Source organism: Terrapene carolina, unplaced genomic scaffold, assembly GCF_002925995.2.
Source record: "Terrapene carolina triunguis isolate 2854851 unplaced genomic scaffold, T_m_triunguis-2.0 Scaffold96, whole genome shotgun sequence".
Taxonomy (NCBI): domain Eukaryota; kingdom Metazoa; phylum Chordata; order Testudines; family Emydidae; genus Terrapene; species Terrapene triunguis.
This window is the reverse complement of record NW_020664447.1, coordinates 30,509,752-30,534,149: the sequence shown is the minus strand read 5'-3', so window position 1 is coordinate 30,534,149 and position 24,398 is coordinate 30,509,752. Positions and strand designations below refer to the sequence as shown.

General features: G+C 50.5%; 1 protein-coding gene across 5 annotated transcripts in view; it reads left to right on the top strand.

The window, feature by feature from the left end:
• Positions 1 to 2,101: 2,101 nt before the first annotated feature.
• The window catches only part of ARHGAP1 (Rho GTPase activating protein 1), a 34,346-nt gene continuing 12,049 nt past the window's right edge, over positions 2,102 to 24,398 (top strand). The window contains exons 1-4 of one of the 5 annotated variants that reach the window (XM_024214980.3): positions 2,102 to 2,158; positions 8,403 to 8,585; positions 9,248 to 9,340; positions 24,269 to 24,356. In XM_024214980.3, the coding sequence (XP_024070748.2) occupies positions 8,453 to 8,585; positions 9,248 to 9,340; positions 24,269 to 24,356 (314 nt within the window). In that variant the 5' untranslated portion in view covers positions 2,102 to 2,158; positions 8,403 to 8,452. The other 4 variants (XM_024215009.3, XM_024215002.3, XM_024215017.3 and 1 more) reach the window with 4 other exon arrangements.

Genomic DNA, 24,398 nt, shown 5'->3' with positions numbered 1-24,398 from the left:
CCCTTTGGCTTCTTCTCATCAGGAACAGCTATCCCCTCCGATACGCTCTGCAGCATTCTCCCCTCCACTTGGGCAGGACCAGCTTGGGCCTCTGTAGGCCAGTACAGCAACTCAGTGCCTGCAGCGATAGGATGCCGCACTCGGATGTGGAGCCTTCCACTGATCCACACCAAAGCCACGTTTGCCTCATCCTCCCCCCGGCCTCGCTTCACCAAGCTGCAAGACACCAAGCTCAATGTCAGCACCCACTTGGGGCACATGGAGATCCTATTGCCTTCAATGGGAGTGCCAAGCTCTGAAGGATCAAACTTTAGTTAACTGAGAAGAGTCCCCCTAGGAAATAAGCCCTTTAACTGCCCACAAGAGGCCCCTGATGTCTTGATAAGAACATGTTCTGAATTCTTGGGCTGCGTGTAGCTACAAACTAGCTCCAGAATAAAGCTCTCTACGACTCCTTAAAACACTCTTCACCAGGTGTCTATGTCACTTTAGCTTTCCAGATGGGTCACTGGGAGGCCCTGCTACAGAAACAAACTCTCTCCACACAGACAGCCAAGAATCCATCGTTCCCCTTACATACATGAGGAAAGAGTGAGATCACATTTACACAGCATCTTTCATCCCAAAGAAGCCCTTATACAGCCAGGGAGCATTTCACCCACCCCTGAAATGCAGCCAACTGTGGGGCAGAACATGGAAGACGGCACCTTCCAGCAATGCAACATTCAACTAGGGCACAGAACTGACAACTGAAAAATACCCCATGATGAGTTACCAACACCATATTCTGAAGCACCTGGGCTATTTTTTGGAAGTCTGCCATCCGTGTATTGGCCAAGCCTGACACTGCCTAGTGAGACCACCCCACAGTGTTACAGTGGCTACAGATCCTCTCTTTACACTTACAGTATGTCCCAAAGGGAACTCCCATGTTGTTCCATATACAGCTACTAACCTCCTCCAGCTAGGGCTCCTCACACAAATGGATTCATCACTGCAACAGCAGCCGGACTGAATTGCCTGAAAAGCAAAATGAATTCAGAATAGGCCTACAAGCCCAGTGGCTGCCCCCTAATTGGGAGTTGGCTGATGCTCCTGGCACTTCCTGTAACCAGTCTCTGTAGCGACTCAGGCACTCAGATCCCATAGTGATGGGCAGACAATAAGGACCTGAATAAAAGCGAGGCCTGACACCTAGTGTTGGGTGCTTGCAGACTTCCCCTGCCACACTGGAAATGCCGAGGCAAATGCTGCACATGGGAGCCAGGCACTGGGCAGTAGAGAACAAAGAGCTTCAGCAGACGGTTCACAGCTGGACATCTGGGTTCTTTAGCAGGGCAGCGCCAGGCTGTGCACCTGGGCTGAGACCTTAGTCTTTCCCCCTTCCCTTTCTTTCATGATAAGCCTCTGTGGTGGACAGGGAGTCCTGCCCGCCCCACTCAGCTGGGTGCTACTGGAGCTGCGCTGGGTTTTGCCTGTCAGGCCCCCCAGCCCTACCGTACCTCCGAGGGCGCTGTCTCTGCCGCACAGTCCAGCTTCCCCTCCGCCCGGGGCCCGAAGAGCGCTCCCGGCGACAGGGCTCTCCCCACGCACCAGACGCCCATGCCCGGTTCCTGGGCGAGGGAGGGCCCCAGGGCCAGTCCGGGAGGGAGGCTCCGCAGGGCTCCGCAGGACGCGCCAGGCTGCGCGGGCGGGTCTCGGATCCGCCCCGGGTGGCCGCGGACGGGGCGCTGCTCACGGCCTGCGGGAGACAAGGGAGCGGCGGCGTTACATGGGAGGCGCAGGCCCCAGGGCAGCCCCCGCTTTCCCGGCCAGCGCCGGCCGTGCCACTCACCGAGGTGGCTCCGCTCCATGCCGGCCCGGGACCGGAGCCTGCGGCTGCACCGCAGAGGCGCGCGCCGGCCCAGTTCCGGGCGGGAGCGGCCCGAACCGAGAACACGGTCCCCTCTCCTGGCGGCCCACTTTGGGGCAGAACCATCCGCGGAGCCAACGGCCGCGTCCGGACCACTTTCTCTCGGAACCCAGAAGGCGTCGGGGACCGGAAGTGGAGAATGGGGGCGGGCCGCCGTTTCCATGGAGAGAGGATTCCTCTTCCGGTTCGGAGGCGGATGTTTATGAGCAGGTTTGACAGGCGGGAACCTCCGGGAGCGGCCGACTGGTGAGGGGGCGGAAGCGGCGGTCGCGATGTCGGGTGGGGGTCGGTGTTGCGGGAGGTATTGGGGGGGCGGCGCCGGCCTGCGGGGTTCGGGTCCGGGCGGGGAGCGCGGCCTGGCGGTTGGAGCGGGGCACTGGCCGCCCGGACTCCGGGGGTCTCCCCGTGGCTTGGCCCGGGACCGCGCTGTCAGCGGGCAGTGCCGTGGTGTCGGGCCGGGGGCTGAGGGGATCGCGGTTCTCGCTCCCCGCGCGGGGAGACGCGGGGTCAGGGAGCTGACGTCCGCAAAGCTGCCGGCGCGGGGGAGCGGCGCGGGGCTGTCCATAGGTAGATTGGGGGGTGCCTGTGTCTTGGAAGGGGCTTGGCGTAGGAGTCCGGGTTGGTTTTATTCCTTTCTGCTCGGGGAGAACTGGGCCGTGTGTGGGGCTTGGCAGGCCGGGTGTCCAGCTGCGGAGCTGTCTACTATGCGCTGGGGCTGCACCCAGGTCCACCATTCCGGGCGGGAGCGAGGCCTTAGACCTTTTAGTTTTCTTTTTAAAAATAAGGAGATTCCCAGACAAAAAGTTGTTCACGCTGCAAATGGAGATCTCCTAGTTTGCATTTATAGTCTCAGAATGTCGTTGTTATATTAAAAAAAAAAAGTTAGGCGGGTTTGGCTGTAAGTGGTCAGCCCCAGGCAGAAACCACTCTTTGTACCCTTTGGATGGGGTGTACTCAGAATACTCACTGGCCACCGCTTTTTTAGAGGGAGGAGACCAGAAAATGCTTTTTCTATCGTCCCTTTGGCTACTCAGACATTGTGCCTTTCCCTGGCTTCCTTTGCACTTTCAAAGTTTAAGTGTCTAGGTGACCTTCCTAGAACACCCCCTCCCACTTGAGGAAAGCTGCAAATAGGGTAGGGAAGAGCAGGGTTAGAGGCTAGCCCAATAGGTTTGTATTGGAACAGGGTGGAGAGCGCATACAGAATAGGAGCAGAACTTGTTCAGATAAGGCAATCAGCACTTACAATGCTCAGGGCCCCAAGGCTGGCTAATGCCCAGGTTTACAGTGCTAAAGGGAATTGAAGGCCTTTTAATGGATCATTTATGAACTTTTGGATTCAGGAGAGTTTCCTGAGGCTTGGGCAGTGATAGACCAAAATCCACTATTTATCAGAGCCAGGATGCTCTGCCGAGGTGGTGGTGATGGTGATGATGATGATGATGCGGCTGTCGATGGGTAGATTGGTGGGTGGAGGGTGCGGGGTGCCTGTGTCTTGGAAGGGGCTTGGTTTAGGAGCCTGGGTTGATTTTATTCCTTTCTGCTCAGGGAGAACTGTATGAGGCTTGGCAGGCCGGTGAGTGCTAGTGAGTGCAGACCAGTGAGCCTAGAGGGCAGAAGAAGTTCTAGAACCTCAGTTTGATGGAGGGGGAGTCAGATGGGCTGGGTAGGAGAGTTCAGGTTTAAGGATGTGTTGGAGCTCTGTAAGGAGAAGACTGTTTCTGTGTGGGAGAGAAGCAAAGATCAGGAACTGTAATATGCTTCAGTTTTCCCCAAAATATTTGTCAAAGATCCACATTCACAATTAACATTTGGGACACAAGATAGACTAGGGTACTGGGGAGACAACAGGAGATTAAGGGACCCTGCGAGGGAAATGTCTCTTCTGGATCAGGTGCCCAGGAGGTCACTTTATATTGTTGTTCATACATATATGGGATTTGAATACGGGATCAAACCCTGGTGTAAGCTCAGGCTGCTCTGTTGAAATCGGTGAAGATACACTGCCTTCTGTAGTGCTGAATTTGGAACATAAACATTGTCATACTGAAGCAGACCCAAGGTCCATCTAGTCCAATATTCTGTCTCCAATAATGGCTAGTACCAAATGCTTCAGATGCAAGTGTAAGAACTCTGCAGTAGGAAGATGTGGTACAATATCCACCTGCCCCCCCGCCCCATTAGATCTCATCCTGAACTCTAATGGTTAGATTTTTCTTAAGCTGTGACACATGAGGTTTAATATCCTTTCCAACTTTTTGTTAGCATTAACAGTTAGAATTCCTGATATTCTTGTTTTTCATATAAATGTCCATTCCCTTTTTGAATCTTGCTGTCTGAATCTTTAGTTTGGCTCAAGGTATCCAAGTTTGCAGAGGAGGCTGAGCTACAAGGGGGTAGGCCAGAAGGAACTGGGTTTGTGGCTGTCACATGACTCCAGTTCCTCAGAAATTCAGCAAAACTTGTGTGGTGGGTGGGTCCGGAGGGAAACAGATAAGCAGCCTGTGCAGCTTGTGCTGGGACTCTGGGGGATACACCTGAGTTCAGCTTTTCTGCTTCCTTCCTGGGTCTCTGCTAGGTTAGAGGGTCTTTGCTTGGTTGGCATCTCTCTCTCAGGGTGATACCTCTGCAGGTGTAGTCAGCTGAGACGTTAGAGCTAACCGCTCCCAAACTTCGAGGTGGGGGTTGGGCAGGATATTGTCACTGGGGGTTGGGCCTCATGGACTCTGGAACTCATTCTTGCAGTGCCTGAGTTGGCTGGTTTCAAGGCATATCTGTTTTTTCAGGCTCTTTCTGAGAGACTGGGCTAGTTCAGTGGTGAGTTATAAGTCCTGGTGTGTTGAATGGGCTGTGAAGGTGATGTTGACGCTGAACTGGGTAAAAAAAAATTCTGTGTATATTTGTATAAAAATTGCTAACATCTTTGCCCACAGTAATGGGTTAGGGACCTTCTCTGACTTGTAAGGCAAAATAATTATGTGTGCAGCAGAGATTAAACTGGCAGGAGTTGCAGAGCAAGGACAGAGAAATAATTCAAAGGGCCCTAGAATTTTTATCCATATTGGGTCTGGCAGTTGCTGACGAACATGAGATGTGGTTGAGGAAGGAGAATTGCTTCTTTGCTTGATGTATTTCTTCTTTAATGTATTTAAATATATGTCAAAAGCAGTTGGTGTTGTAGATGAGCATTCTTTGGTGTAGAGTATTATATTGAAATAAATAATGCAGCTGGGAGAAAAATGACCAAACCCCAGACTCAGTTGGAGGGGGAAGCCTGGGGAGCAAAAATAGCTGAGAACCTGGTGGAGAAGGCAGCAAATGAGACAAGTTTGTGATGTGATAGTGCTGCAAAAAAGCCAGTGTCAGTAAGAGGCTATGTTCGCAGAGACTTCAGAGGAACAGAGAGGGGTTATTCCTTGGGGAGAACCCATGGGGATCTTGCATTAAGTTCTAGGCTCCTCAATCCCAGAGCCCTCCCATTCCAAAGTAAGGAGAGGGGTGGGGTGGGGCGCACTGCTTTGGGAAGACCTCCCTTGGGGTACTGCACTCCGCGCTGGATACCTCAGTATTGGAAGGGATCCTGAAAAGCATCTTAGAAATTCTCAGGGGGAAGAGGGACTAACTCACAAAGAGATGATGCAAGCTCAGTCTGCTACCCCTTGAATCTCCATGGCATGGGTTTCTCTGTCACGTGGAGCCTGAACCCACTCTCTGGACTTGGGGAGCTGTCTGCATGTGTAAGGGCTGGGAAGTTCAACCTCTGAAGCGAACGCTGGGGAGGGCTCTTCTTGGGTGGGAACATCAGCCGTCACGCAGGGCACTGAGGCCCTCTTTTACTGCAGAACTATAAGGAACCTAGAGACTGCTGCACTCTATGCCATGTGGTGCCAGCACTGGAGACCCCACCAGTGAGAGGAGCCTGCTAATGTGGAATCCACTTGATGTTGGCTTTTAAACCAATAACTTGGACCTGTGGCTCCGTGCTGCAAGCTGTTCCTGAAGCCAGGCTGTGGCACTCCCTATGGTGAGGACTAAGGGAACCCAGCTCCATGCTGCCCCTGGGCCAGCACCACCTCTGCCTGGTAGAATTTGGACTTAGTCCCTAAGATGTAGAGGACTCCTGTCAAAGGTGCCCCACTGATCTAGGGGGTGGCAGCAGTTAAGACTGAACCTGAATTCCCTCCATTCCTATTGAAGTTGCTGTGAGTTAAGACAGCAGCTTGCAGGGATCTAGGGTCTGAGATGGGACCAGCTGAGGACAGTTTCCATGCAACCTCCAGGGTTATCAGACTTCACACCTGAATGTCTGCTGGATTATTGGGGAAATTATACTGGTGCTAGGGATTCTATAATCAGACTAAATCACTGCAAATGCTGGCTGCAGTTGCTATAGAAACTGAATCTGTTGTTGCTAGGTGTGGGGAGCTGGTTGTCATTTGACTACAGCTGCTGCATAGTTCCAGCATTAGGTCATGGTCCAGAGGAGTGTACTGTCCTGCTCCATGTCCCTACTGAGATCCAAGGGAAGGTCAGGCAGCTCTTCCAGCTCTCAGGAGGCGGGCAGGGAACAGTTTTGCTTGGCTCTCTAGCTGACTGCAGATCTGTCAGGCCCTGCATAGTTTCTGATTTGCCTCGAAGATCCTCTGCCCATATATGTCTGTCTCTCTCTGATTATGGGAATCTGACTTGACTTGCAATAGCTCCCAGACATCAGGGAGCCAAGGACGAGTTAAAGACTATCTCTGAGTTCCTGGGGAAGAGATAAGGAAGGGTCAGTGCTCCCAACACCCCCTACCAAAGGGAGGGGACAAACTCTCAAGGTTCTAACTAATGCCCTGGCAAAATCCCCACCCCAAACCTGGCAATGGGTGTACCCCCAAGTATATGAGCAAGACTCTCTAGAGTTTGGAATGTCATCCTGGTCACACTAACTGTTCGTAGGCTTCTTGCACCCTTGGATCTCACAAGCAGCTGTAGGAACTCGGAATTCAAAACATCAAGCTACTCCACCTTCCTGCACTCCAGGAAAAAGCCACCTTGGGTCTATAACTACAGCTTCCTTTGTTAGTTTTCAAGCAAGGTCATGTGTTCTGCTGCTGTTTAGTTCCCAGCCACTGCATTCTGGGCATTCACACACAAACAAGACTCTTTCCCATCCCAGAACCCGTCCTTCTACAGCCTGCACATGCCTGAGTTCCCCTCTGAACCACCCCCAGGATGTGTGCATCCCTGTGAATGGCAGGTGCCTCACTGGCTGCAGCACTACAAAGCCACCTCAGCCCCCACCCATGGTCTTAACAGTGATGTCATCGTTGGTCTTGTTTTGTTATAGCTCCCTTTGGGATGCAGCCTGCTGGCCGCAGAATTCTCATCTTCATGGTGCTGCTAATATTAGTTCCTGAGAGCAGGATCTGTACCTCGGTCCCATCCATCAGCTTCCTGCATATCACCAGGGCATCAGCATTAAACTCAGTCGTCTGTTTCTTAGAGGGTTCCCTTAAGAAATGGGAACCTTCTGAAGATCTGCTGCTTTAGTTCAGTTTTGGGGTAGCGCACACGTTTTACCCCAGGTGAGATTGAGGAAAAAGTCTCAACGCCAGCAATTGATTCTCGTGCCCTGGAATCTCCAAACTCCCTAGCCTCCTCAGTATTGTGGCACAGCCTATGCAGTGCTGCCTGCATCTGGTTATTGTGCTATGGAAATAACATGAGGTGTATCCTAGCCTCTTGCCCTACGTGTTGGGATGGGAGAGAAGGGTTTTGCTGTGTGTGATGCTAAACGGAGAATGGTTGTGTGGGGGGAGGGGCGTTGGCGTTCTCCTTGCATTTTAGTCCAGTCAGTGAAATCAAGCTGCCCCCAACAGGATTTTGTTTCTAATGCACTGAAGCACCCATATATGCCAGTGCAGATAGCTGTTAAGAGCCCCCTGACCCTCCCTTATAGCTGGGGGACATGAAATCTGGGAAAGCTTCCAGAGCAGGGCCCTGCTGTGCAAGCAGCTGGGCCCAATGCCAGCTCCACTGGCGCAGGGAGGAGCGTTGTTGTGTGGAAATAATGGCTGGTACAGTCAGTGTGTCAGGGAGGGACTGGTATAGCCTGTCACCTTCCCTTGTATCTCAGTGTCTATCCCAAATTGAGTACTCTGGGCGGGGAGAACAGTCAGGCCACAGCTGGACTCAGGGTAGAGACTCCCTGGAAGGGTTAGCTAGGACTTTCCCCCCCCCCCCGAACAGGAGGTAGAAGGGAAGCGTCTGCTGTTCAGGGTGCCCATGGCTGCAAGTAGAAGAGGTCTGTGGGTGGGATTTGGGGGAGAGAAAGTTTCTGGGTAGGGTAAAGTGTGAGCAGTCGTTGGGGAAGTCAGGAGAAGGGGTAGGAAGTCAGTGGATGGGCCGAGTGGGGAGGGAAGGGGAAGCAAGGGAAGAGCCTCTGGATAGGCTGTGGGAGTGGGGTTGTGTGATCTGTATGTGTCTGACTTAAGAATCTCTGTAGTTTTCCTTTTAGGCTCTTCAGGCAAGCAGCTGAGTTTGGGGGCCATTGCCATGGACCCACTCTCGGAGTTGCAGGATGACCTTAACCTGGAGGACACCAACCAGTCCCTGAGCCAGCTCAAACTGGCTTCCTTAGATGATAAGAACTGGCCAGCAGATGAAGTGCCTGTTTTTCCCAAGTCAGGTGGGCATCCATGCTGGGGCCAGCAGACATTTGGGTGCAGGGCTGGTTTTGAGGCCAAGAGGTATTCCAGGACACCTTGTGCCTTGGCCTGTTGCAGGGAACTGTGACCCTCTCACACTCTAACTCAGTCCTATCTGGGATGCGAGGATTGGGAAATGGAGATGTGTGAATCATTTTGTGCCCGAAGCCCACAGTGCAGTACCTGGCTGAGCCCTTGCGGGCTCTGATGCCCAGAGAGAACAGGTGAGTCGGCCAAAGCATGCAGGGTAGGCAGGAGGGTATGTGCAGAAGCACCTGTGCTGTGAGCAGCCCTGACAGTGCCCTTGACTCCTTTCCTCTCATACATGTTGGGTGAATTTTCATGCTCAGGAGAGTCCTGAGCAGAAGCTGACTGACTGGACACTGTTCTGAGCTGTGGGGTTTGGGACACGCACAGCTGCCTTCCAGAGACAAGGCTGAGACTTGACAACACTTGCTTGTCCTGTGACCAAATCAAGATTTCAAAACAGGTGTTCAGGAAAGCCAGGCTAGGGCATTAACTTCTTCCCATGTCACTGAGCCTCTGGTTCCCATCCCTGTGTTTCCAGGCCCCTCCCTGAGCTGCTCAAGGTCCGTTTCTGCTTTCCTGCTAATTGCTGGTTTTCTGTTTTTTTTGTGTGCAGAGGACACCAACCGCTCCCCTGAGCCCATCACTCACCTGCGCTGGGATGATCCATACTACGATATTGCTAGGCACCAGATCGTGGAAGTAGCAGGTAATGACCCACTCTTCCCACTCCTTCGAGTGTTGCCTCTGCAGTGGGATCAGATGTGGGCTTGTGGAAAGGGGCCTGCCCTGTGCCAACCACCAGTGGCAGACAACAGGGACAGCTGACATCTTGGGAGATGGGAGTCTCAAACCTTTGGGATGTCTGTGGCAGTTCTTATTTTCCATTGTTCTCGGTTTGACTCAGATTCATTCCCAGATCTCACTGTCTCTGAACTTATTAGAGTGAGGACTGGTCACTTCGGCTGAGGTGCATTCATTGGAGCCCCACCATGACCCAAGGCATGCTGCAGCACCTTCTAGCTGATCACACCAGAATTGCCACTTCCCCCTGGTTCTTCAGGGCAGTAACTAACATCTGTCTGAGCAATTGGCACATTAACTGGTGGGGGACCATACAGTTTGCAAAGTCAAAGCTTGTGGCCATGTTCCTATGCAACACCCTTTACTGTAGCTGGACTGTGGGGGCAGCCTTTACTGGATGTGTCTGCTGCCGGGAGCAGATGGGAAAGGGTTAATATTGTTGATACTTCAGTGATAATTAGGCTGCAGCGCTAACATTCCTGATTCCCTCCCTGTTTCACAAACATCCTTTTAAATATATTAACTCTTGGAGCACTGCAAACACCCTTTGCCAGTTACAGCTGAGATCTCTGTGATTGGAGTTTTTGGAAGGTGCTGGGAGTGGGGATGCAGGTCAGGATTTTGCTCTGGAACCATTTCCAGCTTGCCCAGCTCTCCTGCTGCTAGAAACCCTCCCCAGTCCCCCACAGCTTGATTCTCCCACTTCTTCAGCTTGCATTATCCATGCACCCCTCCAGTAGCTCTGCACCCTGGTTTGTGTTTTTGTGTTCTTACATGTGAAGAGAAATCGGGCGCGGGGGGGAGGAAAGAATCCCAGGCCCGAAGAATATCAGATCCCTTGGTGAAATGAAAGTTGCACTGGTATTATCTCCTTCTCTGGGTTGTTTGGGACATTTGGCTGGAGTCTGGCTCCTTTCTCCTCTTCAGTGATGCCACTCCAGCTTTTTGGAGATTCTCACTATTGTTGTGTGTCCCTAAAACAATGGCTTTTTCCAGGCTACTTTGTGTCTAGAGAGCCTTGGCTGCTCAGGATGAGTGGAATAATTCTGGCCAAAGTGTCTCTGAGGGTATGTCTACACCAGGGGTTCTCAAACTGGGGGTCGGGACCACTGAGTGGATTGTGAGGTTGTTACATGGGGGGTTGCAAGCTGTCAGCCTCCACCCCAAACCCGCTTTGCGTCCAGCATTTATAATGGTGTTAAATATATTAAAAAGTGTTTTTAATTTATGGGGGGGGGGGTCGCACTCAGAGGCTTGCTGTGTGAAAGGGGTCACCAGTACAAAAGTTTGAGCACCATTGGTCTACACTGTGATAAAAGATCCACAGCACAGCCGCATTTGGCCTGGGTCAGCTGATGTGGGCTCAGGCTGCGAGGCTATAAAATTTCAGTATAGATGTTCAGGCTCAGGCTGGAGCCTGTTCTCTGAGACCTTGCTAGGGAGGAGGGTCCCAGAGCCCAGGGTACACCCCAAGCCCAAACATCTGCACTACAGTTCTATAGCCCCATAGCCTGAACTCCACAAACCCGAGTCAGCTGACGTGGGCCAGCCGCGGCTATTTTATTGTAGTGTAGACATACCCTTAAATTCTTGCCCATAGTGTAGTGGTTTGCCAGATTCCTGATCCTGTTTCCAGGGTCCAAAATTCCCAGCATTACAGTCGTCCCTGATCACCACCCTGTTCTCAGTAATGCTGTGGTTGGGTTGGAGGAGTGCAGGTTTGTACCATTTAATGCTTCAGTGACAGAAGCTCAGATATTTGCTAAGGCGGAGCAGGCAGGTATTTCTAAACACCAGGAATTGAAGATTTAAATGACACTCTCATTCACCTCAGACAAAGGCCACAGTGCTTAGCGGAGTGGTTAGATCAGAACCAGCAAGAACCACGGAGTGATGGGCCCAAACCAAGGATGTCCTCTGCTATGTGTTGTGTGCTGATATAATCTCCAGTGTTTCTGTAGAGCTTTTATCCCAAGGGATCCCAGTGTATTTTACAAACTGCATGAATAGGCATCACTGAAATCCAGCCAGCTCAGAGGCAGGGCACAACAACTCTACATAACAGTGTAGGGTACAAAGTGAAAAATTCCATATCTAACAGAAGTGGTAGGTGGGATTTCAGGAGGTTCTCATCTGGCAGGATGGCTGACTGGAATGTGTGCCTAGGCTGTGGAAGGAATCTCCTCCCCCACCATTGAGGTAATTATCTATCCATTGTAATTTCTAACTGCCTGGCCCTGTGATCTTTGTGTGGTTTGAAAGCCTTCCTCTGAAGCTTGTGCCAGTGACTGCTGTTGGAGTTCGGTTGCTGATGGCCTGCTACATTTGTCTAGTTCCTGTGTTCTGTGATCATCTCAAGTCCAACTTGGAGGGCATTGACTTGTCTTATTCCAGGCTGGTGATTTCCTTCCCCTGCAAATAGTCCTCTGCTTGCCACTCTCCCACCCAGCAACCATGTGCCCTGGGCATGCTCAGTGCCTGCCACTCAGCTTTGAATTCCATCAGTTGATATCTTGGAACTATGTTGAGTAGATTCAGAGCTGATCTCTGAAGACCCATGAAACCCAATGTGACACTGTTTGGATTCTCTGTGTCTGTAGGTTCCAGGAGGGGGACTACAGCAGTTGCAGAACCAGTCTATGAATGGAGGGAAGGCTAGTACTCAGTTCAAAGGGAGATGGCCTCAGTCCAGACAAACATCACTACACCCACCTGCATAGTTGGCACGAATTAGCTTGCTGTTGGCAATTTCAGTGGAGAGGCCCAGGACTGAATGTAGCATGGAAACGGGATTCCCTTTTGACCCCTAAAAGGGGGAAAGGTCTCTTTAGGGCTGGGCTGAAGCACATTGGCAGCTGCTGGTGGGGGAAAGCTCACCCTGCTGCTGCCCAGGCTAAACTTGTTCTGAGAATGGAGGCTCTAGACCAGGAGTGGGCAAACTTTTTGGCCTGAGGGCCACATCTGGGTATGGAAATTGTATGACAGGCCATAAATGCTCACGAAATTGGCGGTTGGAGTGCGGGAGGGGGTGAGGGCTCCAGCTGGGGGTGCGGACTCTGGAGTGGGGCCAGAAATGAGGAGTTTAGGGTGCGCAAGGGGGCTCCGGGCTGGGGCAGGGGGTTGGGATGTGGGAGGGGTTGAGGGCTCCGGCTGGAGGTGGGGCTCTGGGGTGGAGCCAGGGATGAGGGGTTTGGGGTGCAGGAGGGGGCAGGGGACTAGGGGGTGGAGCAGAGGGGTTCGGAGTTCGGGAGTGGGCTCTGGGCTGAGGCAAGGGGTTGGGGTGTGGGAGGGGGTATGGGCTGTGTGCTGGGGGTGCAGGTTCCAGGATGGGGCCAGAAATGAGTGATTCAGGGTGTGGGAGGGGGCTCTGGGTTGGGGCAGGAGGTTGGAGTGCGGGGGAGGGGGTTCCGGGCTGGGGCTGAGGGGTTTGGGGTGCAGGAGGGTGCTCCAGGCTGGGACCGAGGTGTTTGGAGGGCAGGAGGGGGATCAGGGCTGGGGCAGGGGTTTGGGGGGTGGGAGGAGGGCAGGGGTGCAGGCTCCAGGTGGCACTTACCTCAAGCGGCTGCTGGAAGCAGCGTCATGTCCCCCCTCCGGCTCCTATGTGGAGGTGCAGCGCCGGCCAGGTGGCTCTGTGCACTGCCCCGTCCACAGGTGCCGCCCCTGCAGCTCCCATTGGCTGCAGTTCCTGGCCAAGAGGAGCTGTAGAGCTGGCACTTGGGGCAGGGGCAGCGTGCGAAGCTGGAGGTGGGACATGCTGCTGGTTCCGGGACCTGTGCGGAGCCATGGTATGCGCGGAGTGGGACAAGCCTCTGATCCCACTCCGTAGCGGGAGCTCGAGGGCCAGATTAAAAGGTCTGATGGGCCGGATTCGGCCCGCAGGCCGTAGTTTGCCCATCCTTGCTATAGATCACCAGAGATGTCAGTCTGGGACCCTTCACCAGCAACCAGTTTTTCAGAACTGATGACAACCCGTCCCGGCAGTGGGGAGTTGGCAGTGCAGGTCCAGTTAGCAAGTTAATGGAGATGTAGTCCAGAGGCTCCCTGACGTGTTCAGCTCCTGGCAGCAGGCCCTGTTGCTCAAAGGGGCTGCCTGAGTCACACTCTGGGCTCCGTGACAAGGCTGTTTATTCAGCCTCTTAGTCAATTATTAATAAAGTAACCGAAACAATATTTAAAATGTCAAACCACAGCCCAGACCTTGGAATCACAGGGTCACATTCCCAGGACTGCAGTGGGACATGTTTAATCCAGGAGGGTCTGAACTGGTGCTGTGGGAGCAGGGCCCCCATTAATGGTGGAGAGCGCACGGTGTCATTGCTGGAAAGAAGCACTAAGGGAGTATCTTACAGACTAGGAAGAAACTGATTAGAAAATAGCCTTTGGCCACCCAAACCTGGAGAACTAACACTGAGCTGCTTTTGGCTCACCAGACAAGCTGCTGATCTGCACTTAAGCCTTCTCCGTGCAGTGACAGCTCACCAGGGGCAGCCCCTGCCTCATTTCTCTTGTAATCATTACCAAATGGCTGCAGAGATAGAGGTTTTGCCCATCCTGCTGCTTCAACAGATTCCTCCTGTGGCTTTGCTCAGCCACCCATGCCCTGTCCTGCACTTCAGGGCAGAGGGCATGTGGCTAATTCTGTCCATCTCTTCCTGAAGTGCAGTCTGGGGCACTATTCTGAGACATTTCAAGGAAATAGAAGCAGGAGGCTAGTTCTCATCCTCAGGCTGAGCTTGTTGCATCCAGGACTGTCAGGTCAGATTAGCGCAGCTTCTTGATGGAAGGATGCACAATGTTTGTACAACACAGCTTAATAATACAAAAACAATTATGGCTACTCAAGAATTGGGACAGTCATTATCTTGCTGTTACTAATTTGTGATCCAGGCTGTCCTCTGGACTTGCAAGCTGTCTGGGCCCTAAGAGGAAGGATTTGAACTCTAAGAAGTGTGGAGTAGAACTGGTTGGAAAGTAGTCTTTTGATGGTTGTTCTCCGCTGCTCCCCCTGGAAATTTTGGCTTTCCAGTGAAATATCAAAAACCAAAATATTTTGATCCACAGTGGTTCCAAGTTGCCCCATGAGAGTTGTACTTGAGGGACAGTATGCTCCCATTCTCCTCTGTGGGTCAGGCTCTCTGTAAGGAATGCATCTTCTCTTATGATGCACCATTTCACCCTCTTTGATAAAGCGAGGGGGTGTGTTTGAGGAGTCCCTGGCTGTGGTGCATCATGGGAGATGTAGTTCTGCTAGAGAGCCTAGTGCATAGAGAAGAATAGAGGCGTAAGGCATCTGACTATGACTCCCATGAGGCACTGTGGCACCCTTTTGAATCAGAATATTTTAGATTTTGGCTAAATTATTTTGTTTTCTGGGTGTTTAATTTTTTTGATGAAACATTGATATTTTCCATGGAAAACAGACATATTTTGTGAAAAAAAATTTCTTCAAATTTTGTTTGTCAAAATTGTTGACAAAATTTTCGACTAGGCCAAAGATAGAGATCTCTGGTGCATCCTGTATGCATTTCTTGTTTGTGGGTTCCTCTGCTTCTTGGCAGTGAAATTCCTGCTCTGTAGCAGTTAAACTCCTTAACCACTTTTGCAGAAACTCGTGCAAAGGCTGCTCAACACCTCAGCAACCACTTCTGCAATGTGAGATCTGGGAGAAACCACAACATGCAACATTTGGAGAAAGCCTGCTAGCCCATGTTCTGAGGGCCTTGTTGGAACCACTCCAGACTGAGGCTCACCCCCTGGGCCTTCTCTCCAGATATCTGTATTTTGTTAGTAACGTCTAAAAGATTTAGTAGCCATTTCTGACACTTTGGGGGCAAAGCCAAACTGCGGTACAGTAATCCTGACCCCAAATCACAGACGAGAATGAATCACAGCAAACATGGCTAATGGTTAGGGGCCATCAAGGAGGTGAGAGTAGGATCCAGAGAATGCAAATCCCACTGGAATTTGGGGAAAGCAGAGAATCTTAGAGCTGCTATAAGGCAGTGAATTCCCACTTATCCTCCTGCCCGGTGGGACTGCATTCCAGAGCCCAGGTAATGGTGAAGGAAACAAGGGAGCTGCCTTTACCCCTTTAGTGCCTGTCTCACAAACCTGCAGCTGTGAGATGCATTATAATCTCTGCTTTCCCCCAAATAATTGGCTTCCCCCACCTGGCACAGGGAAATTAGAACCCTGTATGTGATTTCCTGTGAATAATCTGTAGACCCTGCCCAGTAGGCCCCTGCCCAATCCCTGAAACTTGAGGCTTGTTTCTGTTTTTATGCGTGAGAAGCAGTAGATTTCAAACACTAACTGGTAGTTTATTGGGGTGCCCTGGCAGAACAGGCCTAGTGTTGGTGTATAGCACAGCCTGCTGTAGCAGTGGAGAGCTTCCATCTCTGCAAAGGGAAAGGAATTCCAGTCCTCCTGCAGGCATGGCAAAAGGCAAAGCACTGGGTGTTGCTGTATCTTACTGTGTTGTACTTTGATGACAGATCCAGGAGCGACATTGACTCTATTTGACTTTTGAACACATCTCTGAGTTCTTGCAACTGCCATTTCAAGGGGATACTAGAGCAAAGGCAGTGATTGTCTGCAGAGCTTGCATTGGAGCTGTGTGTCGCAATGGGTTGTGCTGGTGACAGGTGTGCTCAGCAGGGCCCCTGCGCTGCCTTCCCTCAGTGATAACACTGGTCCTTTCCCCTTTAGTGCAGTGTGTTTTCATTGCTGTTATTTGGACAGGAATCCCTTCCCCTCTGCACTCAGTTGTATTTATCTGCTGGCTTTGGTGACATTCCTTTGAGACATTGACATGGTGCAAAGTGAAGAGCTGCCTCTGCAGCAGGGCCGGCTCCAGGCACCAGCGAAGGAAGCAGGTGCTTGGGGTGGCAAATGGAAAGGGGCGGCATGTCCGGGTGTTTGGCGGCAATTCGGCGGCAGGTCCCTCAGTCCCTCTCTGCCTCTTTGAGCTGCCGCAGAAGTGCCGCCGAAGAGGAAGAGAGGGAGCAAAGGACTCGCTGTTGAATTGCTGCAGAAGAATGAAGCGGCACGATTGAGGCGCCGCCGATCGGCTTTATCTTTTTTTCTTTTTTTGCTTCGCTGCTTGGGGCGGCAAAAAAGCTGGAGCCGGCCCTGCTCTGCAGAATTGATATTTGTGATGTGCCCAGGAAGGCCCGGTTCCTGTGGCATGTGAGGTTGAGAGGATGGGGTGGCTCCTAAGGGTAGCTGTGTTCTTGTCAGCCCCCTAAAACTGGCTTAGTATACATGTTGGAGCCTGCCCTCTGAACAAGAGAGATGGAAATGAGTGGGAGTGGTATGGGATCTTTCAGACATACAGATCCCCATCTAGGAGCTGCTCTTTTTCACTTATTGGTAGGCAATAATATATCATGGAAGCACCTGGAGTATAATAGTCCCCATCCACTGCTTTATAAGTGAGATCTGGCTTATTGCAAAGTAGGCTCTACTAATTATATCGATCCATATTGTAAGGCACATCCTCCATCCATCTCTAAACCCCTCTCAGTCAGAGGTTTCTGACACTTTGAACAAGATTCACTTCACCCTAGTGTGTAGGGGAGTGCTGTTATCTCAGTTTTACATATGGGGTAAGTGAAGTACATAGCAGGGAAGTGACTCGACTAAGGTTACATGCTGAGTCAGTGAAAGAGCCAGGGAAAGGCGCAGGAGTTCTGACTCCCAGTCCTCTCCTTGAACCACTAGATGACATTGCTTTTCATAAGAACATAGGGGAAGGGGAAGAGAGAGACCCCTGATCTCTGCAGCAGAGCTGCTAAGAGAGAGTGTGTGTGTGTTATGTGTGATTGCCTGTACGGACTCTGGAATTCAGTTCTTAAGATTGTTCCTGTAAAGGGGCTTCAGACATGGCTTGTTGTAACTTTGTTTCTGTTCCTCCAGGGCAGGGTGCACTTGATGAGGCCCAGTCAGGTAGGTAGAGTGACTGGTTCTCATGTAATTGGCATTCGATGCTCTGGATCATGGTACTCCTTTAGCATGATTGTGGCCTGTAGCTGGGTTATCTCAGGGGAGCCCAAACTTTGCCCAGCCTAGGGCTGCGTTGGCAACTTGCCAAAAGTGTGAAGGCTGCATGTAATGTGCACTAAACCAAGTAAATTGCAGCCACCCTCCTCCTCTTTAATGTGGAGGTGCATCCAGCTGGGACCGTCATCTCTGTGCACTGCACCTCCATGTTAGACATGGCAGAACTCTCTGAGCTGAGTTTAGCCTGCAGACTTCATGCTGGGCACCCTTGGGTTCTCAGGTGTTGGCATGAGTTCTGTTCCTCCTCTTGGGTGGTGATGGTTTCTTTGGGCCAGGTTAGCTTGGATCCAGCTTCATCTTATTGTGGCGTATGCTTCAGGCATTCACGCTGAGACTGCTTCCCTCCCTCTCATCCACTGTTGTAATCAGGAAATAGACTTGCTGTGCAGCTGGCACTCCGATTGGCCACTCTTCCATGAAATCCTTGAGGGGCAATTTTTTCTGCTGCCAGCTGCTGGTGGGACATCATGTTACGGTGGTATGTCCTCCACACTAGCCTGACGCTGTGCTAGGTGGCTCAACATGCTTGCTGAGGAAGGTGATCACATTTGTTAACATTCTCTGGAGTCCATCCCCAAATGTCAGGAGCTTGACTGTTATAATGCCATTGGATTTATCAATGCAGATGAGCTCTGTTCTGGTGCTAGGAATTCTTTCCATTATCTTTAAACTTTCTGCTGGCTGAGCCCTTTGGTCAGGCCCTGGAATTGCTGATAAATGCCACTGTTTTTCACAGAGACAAGATGGGTGAGGTAATATCTTTTATTGGACCACCCTCTGTTGGTGAAAGAGACAAGCTTTGAGCTTACAAAGAGCTTTTCAGGTTTGTTTTTTCACAGCTGCCTTAGTGCAATTCTTTCTGTGTGGGTGTTCCCCACTGCCTTATCTCTTCCTGTTCACCAGTCTGCCATGCCCTCAGCATATTCCTTCCATTTTACATTTTTTTACCCTCTCCCTCTGCAATAGTTTAAGTACAAAGAAAGCATTAAATGGGTATGATATATTTGTCCTTCATCCTGGAGTCAACTGGTTCCTAATGTAACCTTGAAAAACTGCATCTTGCCAACTTCAACTCCATCTCCCTAGCTTCCGCAGATACCCTCTCTTGGTTCTCCCCAAAACCCATTAAGGATACAGGCTCTGGGCTCTTCATATGGCTTTATAATTCTGGTAGTGCTCAGGTACCTTGGTGATGGGTGTGAAAGAAATACCTAGATAAAGAGAGACTGGGTGCTAGGACACCTAGTAACTATGCCTGAAAATTGTAGGATTTGCTTCCTGTCTGCATGAAATGCTCAATCTGCTTCGGCATTGAAGTGAAACTAAAATATGTCAGTGATATCTGACCCCTGCCCAGCTGTGTCACCAACTTGCCCCGAGCCTGAAATTACATTAAATAGAGTAGTTTGTTGCTGGCTTCTGCTCCAATAAAGGTACCAGCATGCAGTGCTTCAGGTTGATCAGGCAGTCTTGCATTCTGGACCTGTAGTCTCTGTGACCCTCAAGTGTGGCTGAGGGCCAGATATTTGAGCTCTGCTACTTCGTATACTTGTCCCTGAATGTTGTATCTTTGAAGTATTTTGTAACATTGGCTTTTTGGTGGCAGACGCTGTCTAACTGCATTCTGATGATATTTAAGTACTAGGATATTTCCCACTTGAGATTTGCATAGAAATTGGATACCCAGCTGATTGTTCATACAGAGATTAAGAGTAATCAGGGTTCCTGAACTGGTTCTAGTTAACTGTCCTAATCGTGCAATAGACTCAAATCAGGGCATAGATCTCAAGTAGTCTGGGCAATGTTTCCCCAGGTGAAACACGCCTGGAAATGTTTAGGGAGTTTTGCAGACAGTTAAGCAAATAGTTCCCTTAATGGGTTTATGGTTCCATTTAACGCAGAGTGGTCTTATTAGGACTATATTATAGCTCTGATACACCTTGTGCTTCAGACACAGCCAGCACATCTCAGGCTGTGATCTCAAACATTTGAATGGCAGCTCTCTAAGAAAAAGCAAGGTATTGGCTTGACAATTTAGAAGGTGTCATAATTCTAGTTGCCCCAGTGCCCCAGTATGGTATTTGGAAGTGTATTGTGCTGCTGGAGGCTGCCCTATGGATGAGGGAGAAAACTGAGGTGCTGACCACTTGGTCCTTAAAAACACCATGTACTTTTCAGGGTGTTTACCTGGGGTCCTGCTCTAATTCTAGTTTGAGTAGTTATGTTGGGTCTCCCTAAATTCACACTAGTTTCAATCCTCAAGAGTGTTGAAAAATTAGAGAGGGCTCAGAGAAGAGCCACGAGAATGATTAAAGGATTAGAAAACCTGCCTTCCAGTGATAGACTCAAGAAGCTCAATCTACTTAGCTTCAAAAAGAAAACATTAAGGGGTGATTTGATTAGTCTGTAAGTATCTACCTGGGGAACAAATATTTAATAGTGGGCTTTTCAATCTGGCAGAGAAGGTATAACACGATACAGTGGTTGGAAGCTGAAGCTAGACAAATTCAGACTGGAAATAAAGTATACATTTTAACAGCGAGGGTAATTAATTAGCCAGTGGAACAATTTACCAAGGGTTGTGGTGCTTCTTCATCACTGGCAATTTTGAAATCAAGATTAGATGTCTTTCTAAAAGCTCTGCTCTGGAAATTATTTTGGGGAAATTCTATGGCTTGAGTTATACCGGAGGTCACAATGATCACAGTGGTCCCTTCTGGCCTTGGAATCTATGAAATGAATATAGTACTATTCTTTGCTTATCATTGTGCATTGTTGCTATGTTCCACGCCAAAGGTAGCTGCACTTCAGTGTTGGATGAAGTGATTCCTTGTGTGTCTGGACATCTACGTGCGATGTTTGTTGTGTGCTTTGGACTCTGTATAATCACTTATTGCTGGTTGTTTGCTAATTGAGTTATTGCTGAACATACCCCATTTGGGAGAGGAGGGGAACAAACGAACAGTGGCGTCATTAGTTCAAGGTCCGTGGTTGTGATTAGTGGAAGCAATAGCTGTTTGCACTGCAAATAAGTGGCTAAAATTTAGAGACTTAGAAATAAGATTAACCTTGCATTTTCAAAACCAAACAGTACAAGGAATGGAACATCTGTCCGAGATCAAACATGATCTGCTCTTTCCAAGGCAGAGAGGCCACCTGGAGGCAGTTTCCTCAGCTAGCCAAAAGCTTGTAGAATTGGCTGCAGTTGCTCATTTATAAATTGGAACCACTGATGATTCAAAGCCCCCTGAATGCTTGGGAGCTGGCTTTGCCTTGGCTGGAAAGACCAGTCTGTTCTGAGATGGCAATGGGATTTGAAGCAGTTTGTTTCAGGTGATTTATAAGTTAGCTGACTGAGCTCAGTACAAGGAAGCTAAGGAGAAGCCTTGGCACTGGTGGTATGTTGGTCTCAGTATAGTTCTCCAGCTGCCTTCCCTAATGCCCTTACATAATGTACTATCCTGATTTGGAAGGCAAATCTAGCCATGTTTCTGGAGCTCTCTGAGGGATTAGATGCCCCTTTCTGTTTACTTTCTTCTGGCAAGTATCCAAGAGAATTTGCCTTCCTCTCTAAGGCTGGTCCAAGGACTGTTCCTTGGTCCTGGATCCATAGATTCTAAGGCCAGAAGGGACTATTGTGAACATCTCATGTGACCTCCTGTATAACACAGGCTGCAGAACTGACAGCACCAGGCATTTTCACCAGGACTCTGTACCGATCGTGGTTACAGGCACTGCCTTCTGGGCCCTAAGCGTTGTCTTTCATGTTGCTGCAGTGGCAGGTGTTTTGGTACTGTAGTTTGATTTGCCCTTAAGAGCTATGTGCTTCAGCTGGTCCATGTCTAATGCTTTGCCAGGCTCAGAAATCTCAAGGACCTCAGCGCAGAACTCTGCTGTGGATATTGCATCAGTGCAGAGCATTCACAACAAAGGCATGAACTTGGCCATGCTTGGGCTCCACTCCTGACTCCTGTTGCACAAACTAGCCTTGCCTGAAAGGCAGTTAAATGTGGACCATGCGGCTATTAATCTGGAGGGGTGGCCTGGAGAGAATGCAGTTCCCAACATACAGCGCCTTTCCACACTGCGTACTGGGACCTGGAGTCTCTCTGTATTCTTATCTGGGCCCTCATCATCACAATGCCTGAGAGCATCACAAACATAAACAGATTCATATTGCCAATACCCTGTGAAGTCAGGAAATATCCCCACTGTACAGATGAGGAACTGAGGCACATAGAGGCTGAATGACCGTCCACACTGGGAAGCTGTAATAGTGCCTTATCTACAAGCCCATGACTTTTCAGGCTACACTTCCATTTTCAATATAAAGGCAGCTGCAATGTACCCATTTATGCACAGTGGGTGTATGGCAAGCTGTCAAGAAGCTTCTTGGTTAGACAGAGTTTGGGCACCCATGGGGTAATCTGTTTGATGTTGGTCTTGTGACCTGGCTGTGGCTGTGTACAGTTGTTCCCAATGGTCTCTGCATCACCCTCTCCAGGTCTTGTGTATCTGCTGGGTACCATGTCCTCTCTCAGTGCCTTCTACCCCAGCATGTCACTGTTGTGTTCATGTGATGGTTGATCATCCCCTCCTGGCCTGTACCCAGAGCTGTCCCCTAGTGCCTCAGTTGTCTCCCTAACTTTTGTACAGGGACCGGTTTGTTTATATTGGTGAACTCCACATTCTCTTGTATTGTCTGGTGAGTTACAATACAAATATCAGTGGAAAGGGAAAATGAGAGTGAGAGACTGGAGAGGAAATCCGATCTCACCGCCGGGACTGTTTGGATGGGGTTGAGGACTGCTGGCCCCTGAGAGGTAATGCTTTCTTGGGTGTTGTGGCCACAGCTCACACACATGCGGACCTGCGGCTGCTCTTGGCATCAACAAGCACTTGCCTCAGCGCAAGCAGGCATTATTTCTGCAAACTTTGGAATTGGCCCTTGTTTGTTAGACATGATAACCTGCTTTGCTCTGTTTTGACTAAAGATCTCAGTTGCTGGGCGTTGATTGTAATAAAGGGGCAGTTGGGGTCCAAGATCCCAGTGCAGGGTTGTGAAGAGAAGTGGCTGCATGCCCTGTGGGAGGTGAGTTTAAATGGGGAACCGGAGAAGTGAGGGGACTCAGTGGTTGTGAATGATACCGGGCAACTCTACAGTTTGAAATGGGGAAAAGTTTCTGCTTCTTCTCTATGCGGCAGCCTTTGTGGCATTGTTGGTGCTACTTAGAACAGTCTGTATTCCCCCTTCTCTCACTGGGCAGGGACACGCTGCATTGGCTCACCAGGAAACTGAGGCTCTCAGGACAAGGTTTGGTCTTCATTGTCCTCTAGGGAAGCTGTTCCCACCCCTTCTTGGGATTTGAAAATAAGTCACCCTGATGGAAATGGATGAGGGCTCCTTCATGCAGGTGATATATCTGTGCATGCTGCACTGAAGGTCTGTGTACCCACATGCTTAGTGAATCAGAACAAAGGAGAAAAGCTCAAGATCAGATAGAGTGCAGTTCCCTCTATCCCCTCACTCAAACTCTCTCCTCATCTCCCTACTAGAGCTTCATTCATGGGGCCACATTCTCTGTTGGCAGAAGTCCGCTGAAGTCATAAGAATTATGTCAGGTGAGAATTTGGCCCATGGTCTGTGAAACCACAGGAGAGAATCAGGGACCATTTCCCTAGGGTGGAGTTCTTCTGGTGTGATGAGAGCTGTTCTTTGCTGGGCTTTGAGTTGGGTAGGGTTGTCCCCATGCTAAGTTTGGTAGGATCACACTGGATTTGCCAGGTGATCTCTCCAGAACAGTTTTAGGGAATGTCTACTCAGCAACTAGACACCCATGGGTGGCCCATGCCAGCCAACTCGGGCTGGGACTGTTTCATTGCTGTGTAGATATCTGAGCTTGGGCTGAAGCCCAGGCTCTAGGACTCTGCAAGTTGAGAGGGTTATGGGCCAGCCGTGGGCTTTTCTTTGTTGTGTAGACATACCTTTAGGCTGCATCAGGTGATGAAGCCAGTAAACAAGATTGTTCTGCAAAACGCTTCAGAGGCTAGTGGTACGAATTCCTACTTCTCCAGGACAGGCTCCGGGGAGAAGTGGGGCGGGACCACCTGGTGGAGCCTGCCCCTCATCCCCTGGTTCTGCTCTGCTCCATCATGCCCAGAGCCAGCCTGTCCTTTATGCAGCTTTACCCTCTGCCTTAGGGTGTGGTCTGATTTCAGTGTGCGTGCTGGAGAAAACTTCAGTTGAAGCAAGAGCAAATATGCCAGGAGAGAAGCACATAGCCTGTGCCCGTGCTCTGAAGCCTCTGTGTTTGCGAGGGGAAGGTCTCCCCTCCACCAAGGGTACTCACATCTCTGTAGCAATGCACACAGCCACAGTGCCGCGAGTGCCCAACTCTGGGCAGTCTCTGTTTCAGTGTCTCTATCTGAGGCCACTGTGTGGGGAACAGTTCCTGCATGCCTCAGGACATCCGAGTCCCACATTCTGCCCTTTCCTGCTGGCTGTGTGGCATATACTCCTCACTGGCTCCAGACGTCTTTCACATTACTTGCCCTTAGGGCCCTGGGTGCTCTCAGATCAGTGTCTTCCCCTACCTATGGACCAGGTGGGCTCTGCTAAGGCAGAGTCAGGCAAGCTGTGTTGGTTGCTGTGAAATCCCAGGCTTCTGCCCTGTGGTGGAGGGACAGGAACTCCTGCTCCATTGCACATGTGCTGCTGGGAGCCCAGTGTTGTCCCTGAATCTCCCTGTGATCTCTGGCATTTCATTCCCAGGTGATGACAAGTATGGACGGAAAGTCATTTTGTTCAGTGCCTGCCGGATGCCGCCCAGCCATCAACTTGACCATGTGAAACTGCTTCAGTGAGTACTGCCTTGGGGGCCCACTGCTCCTGTGACAGCCTG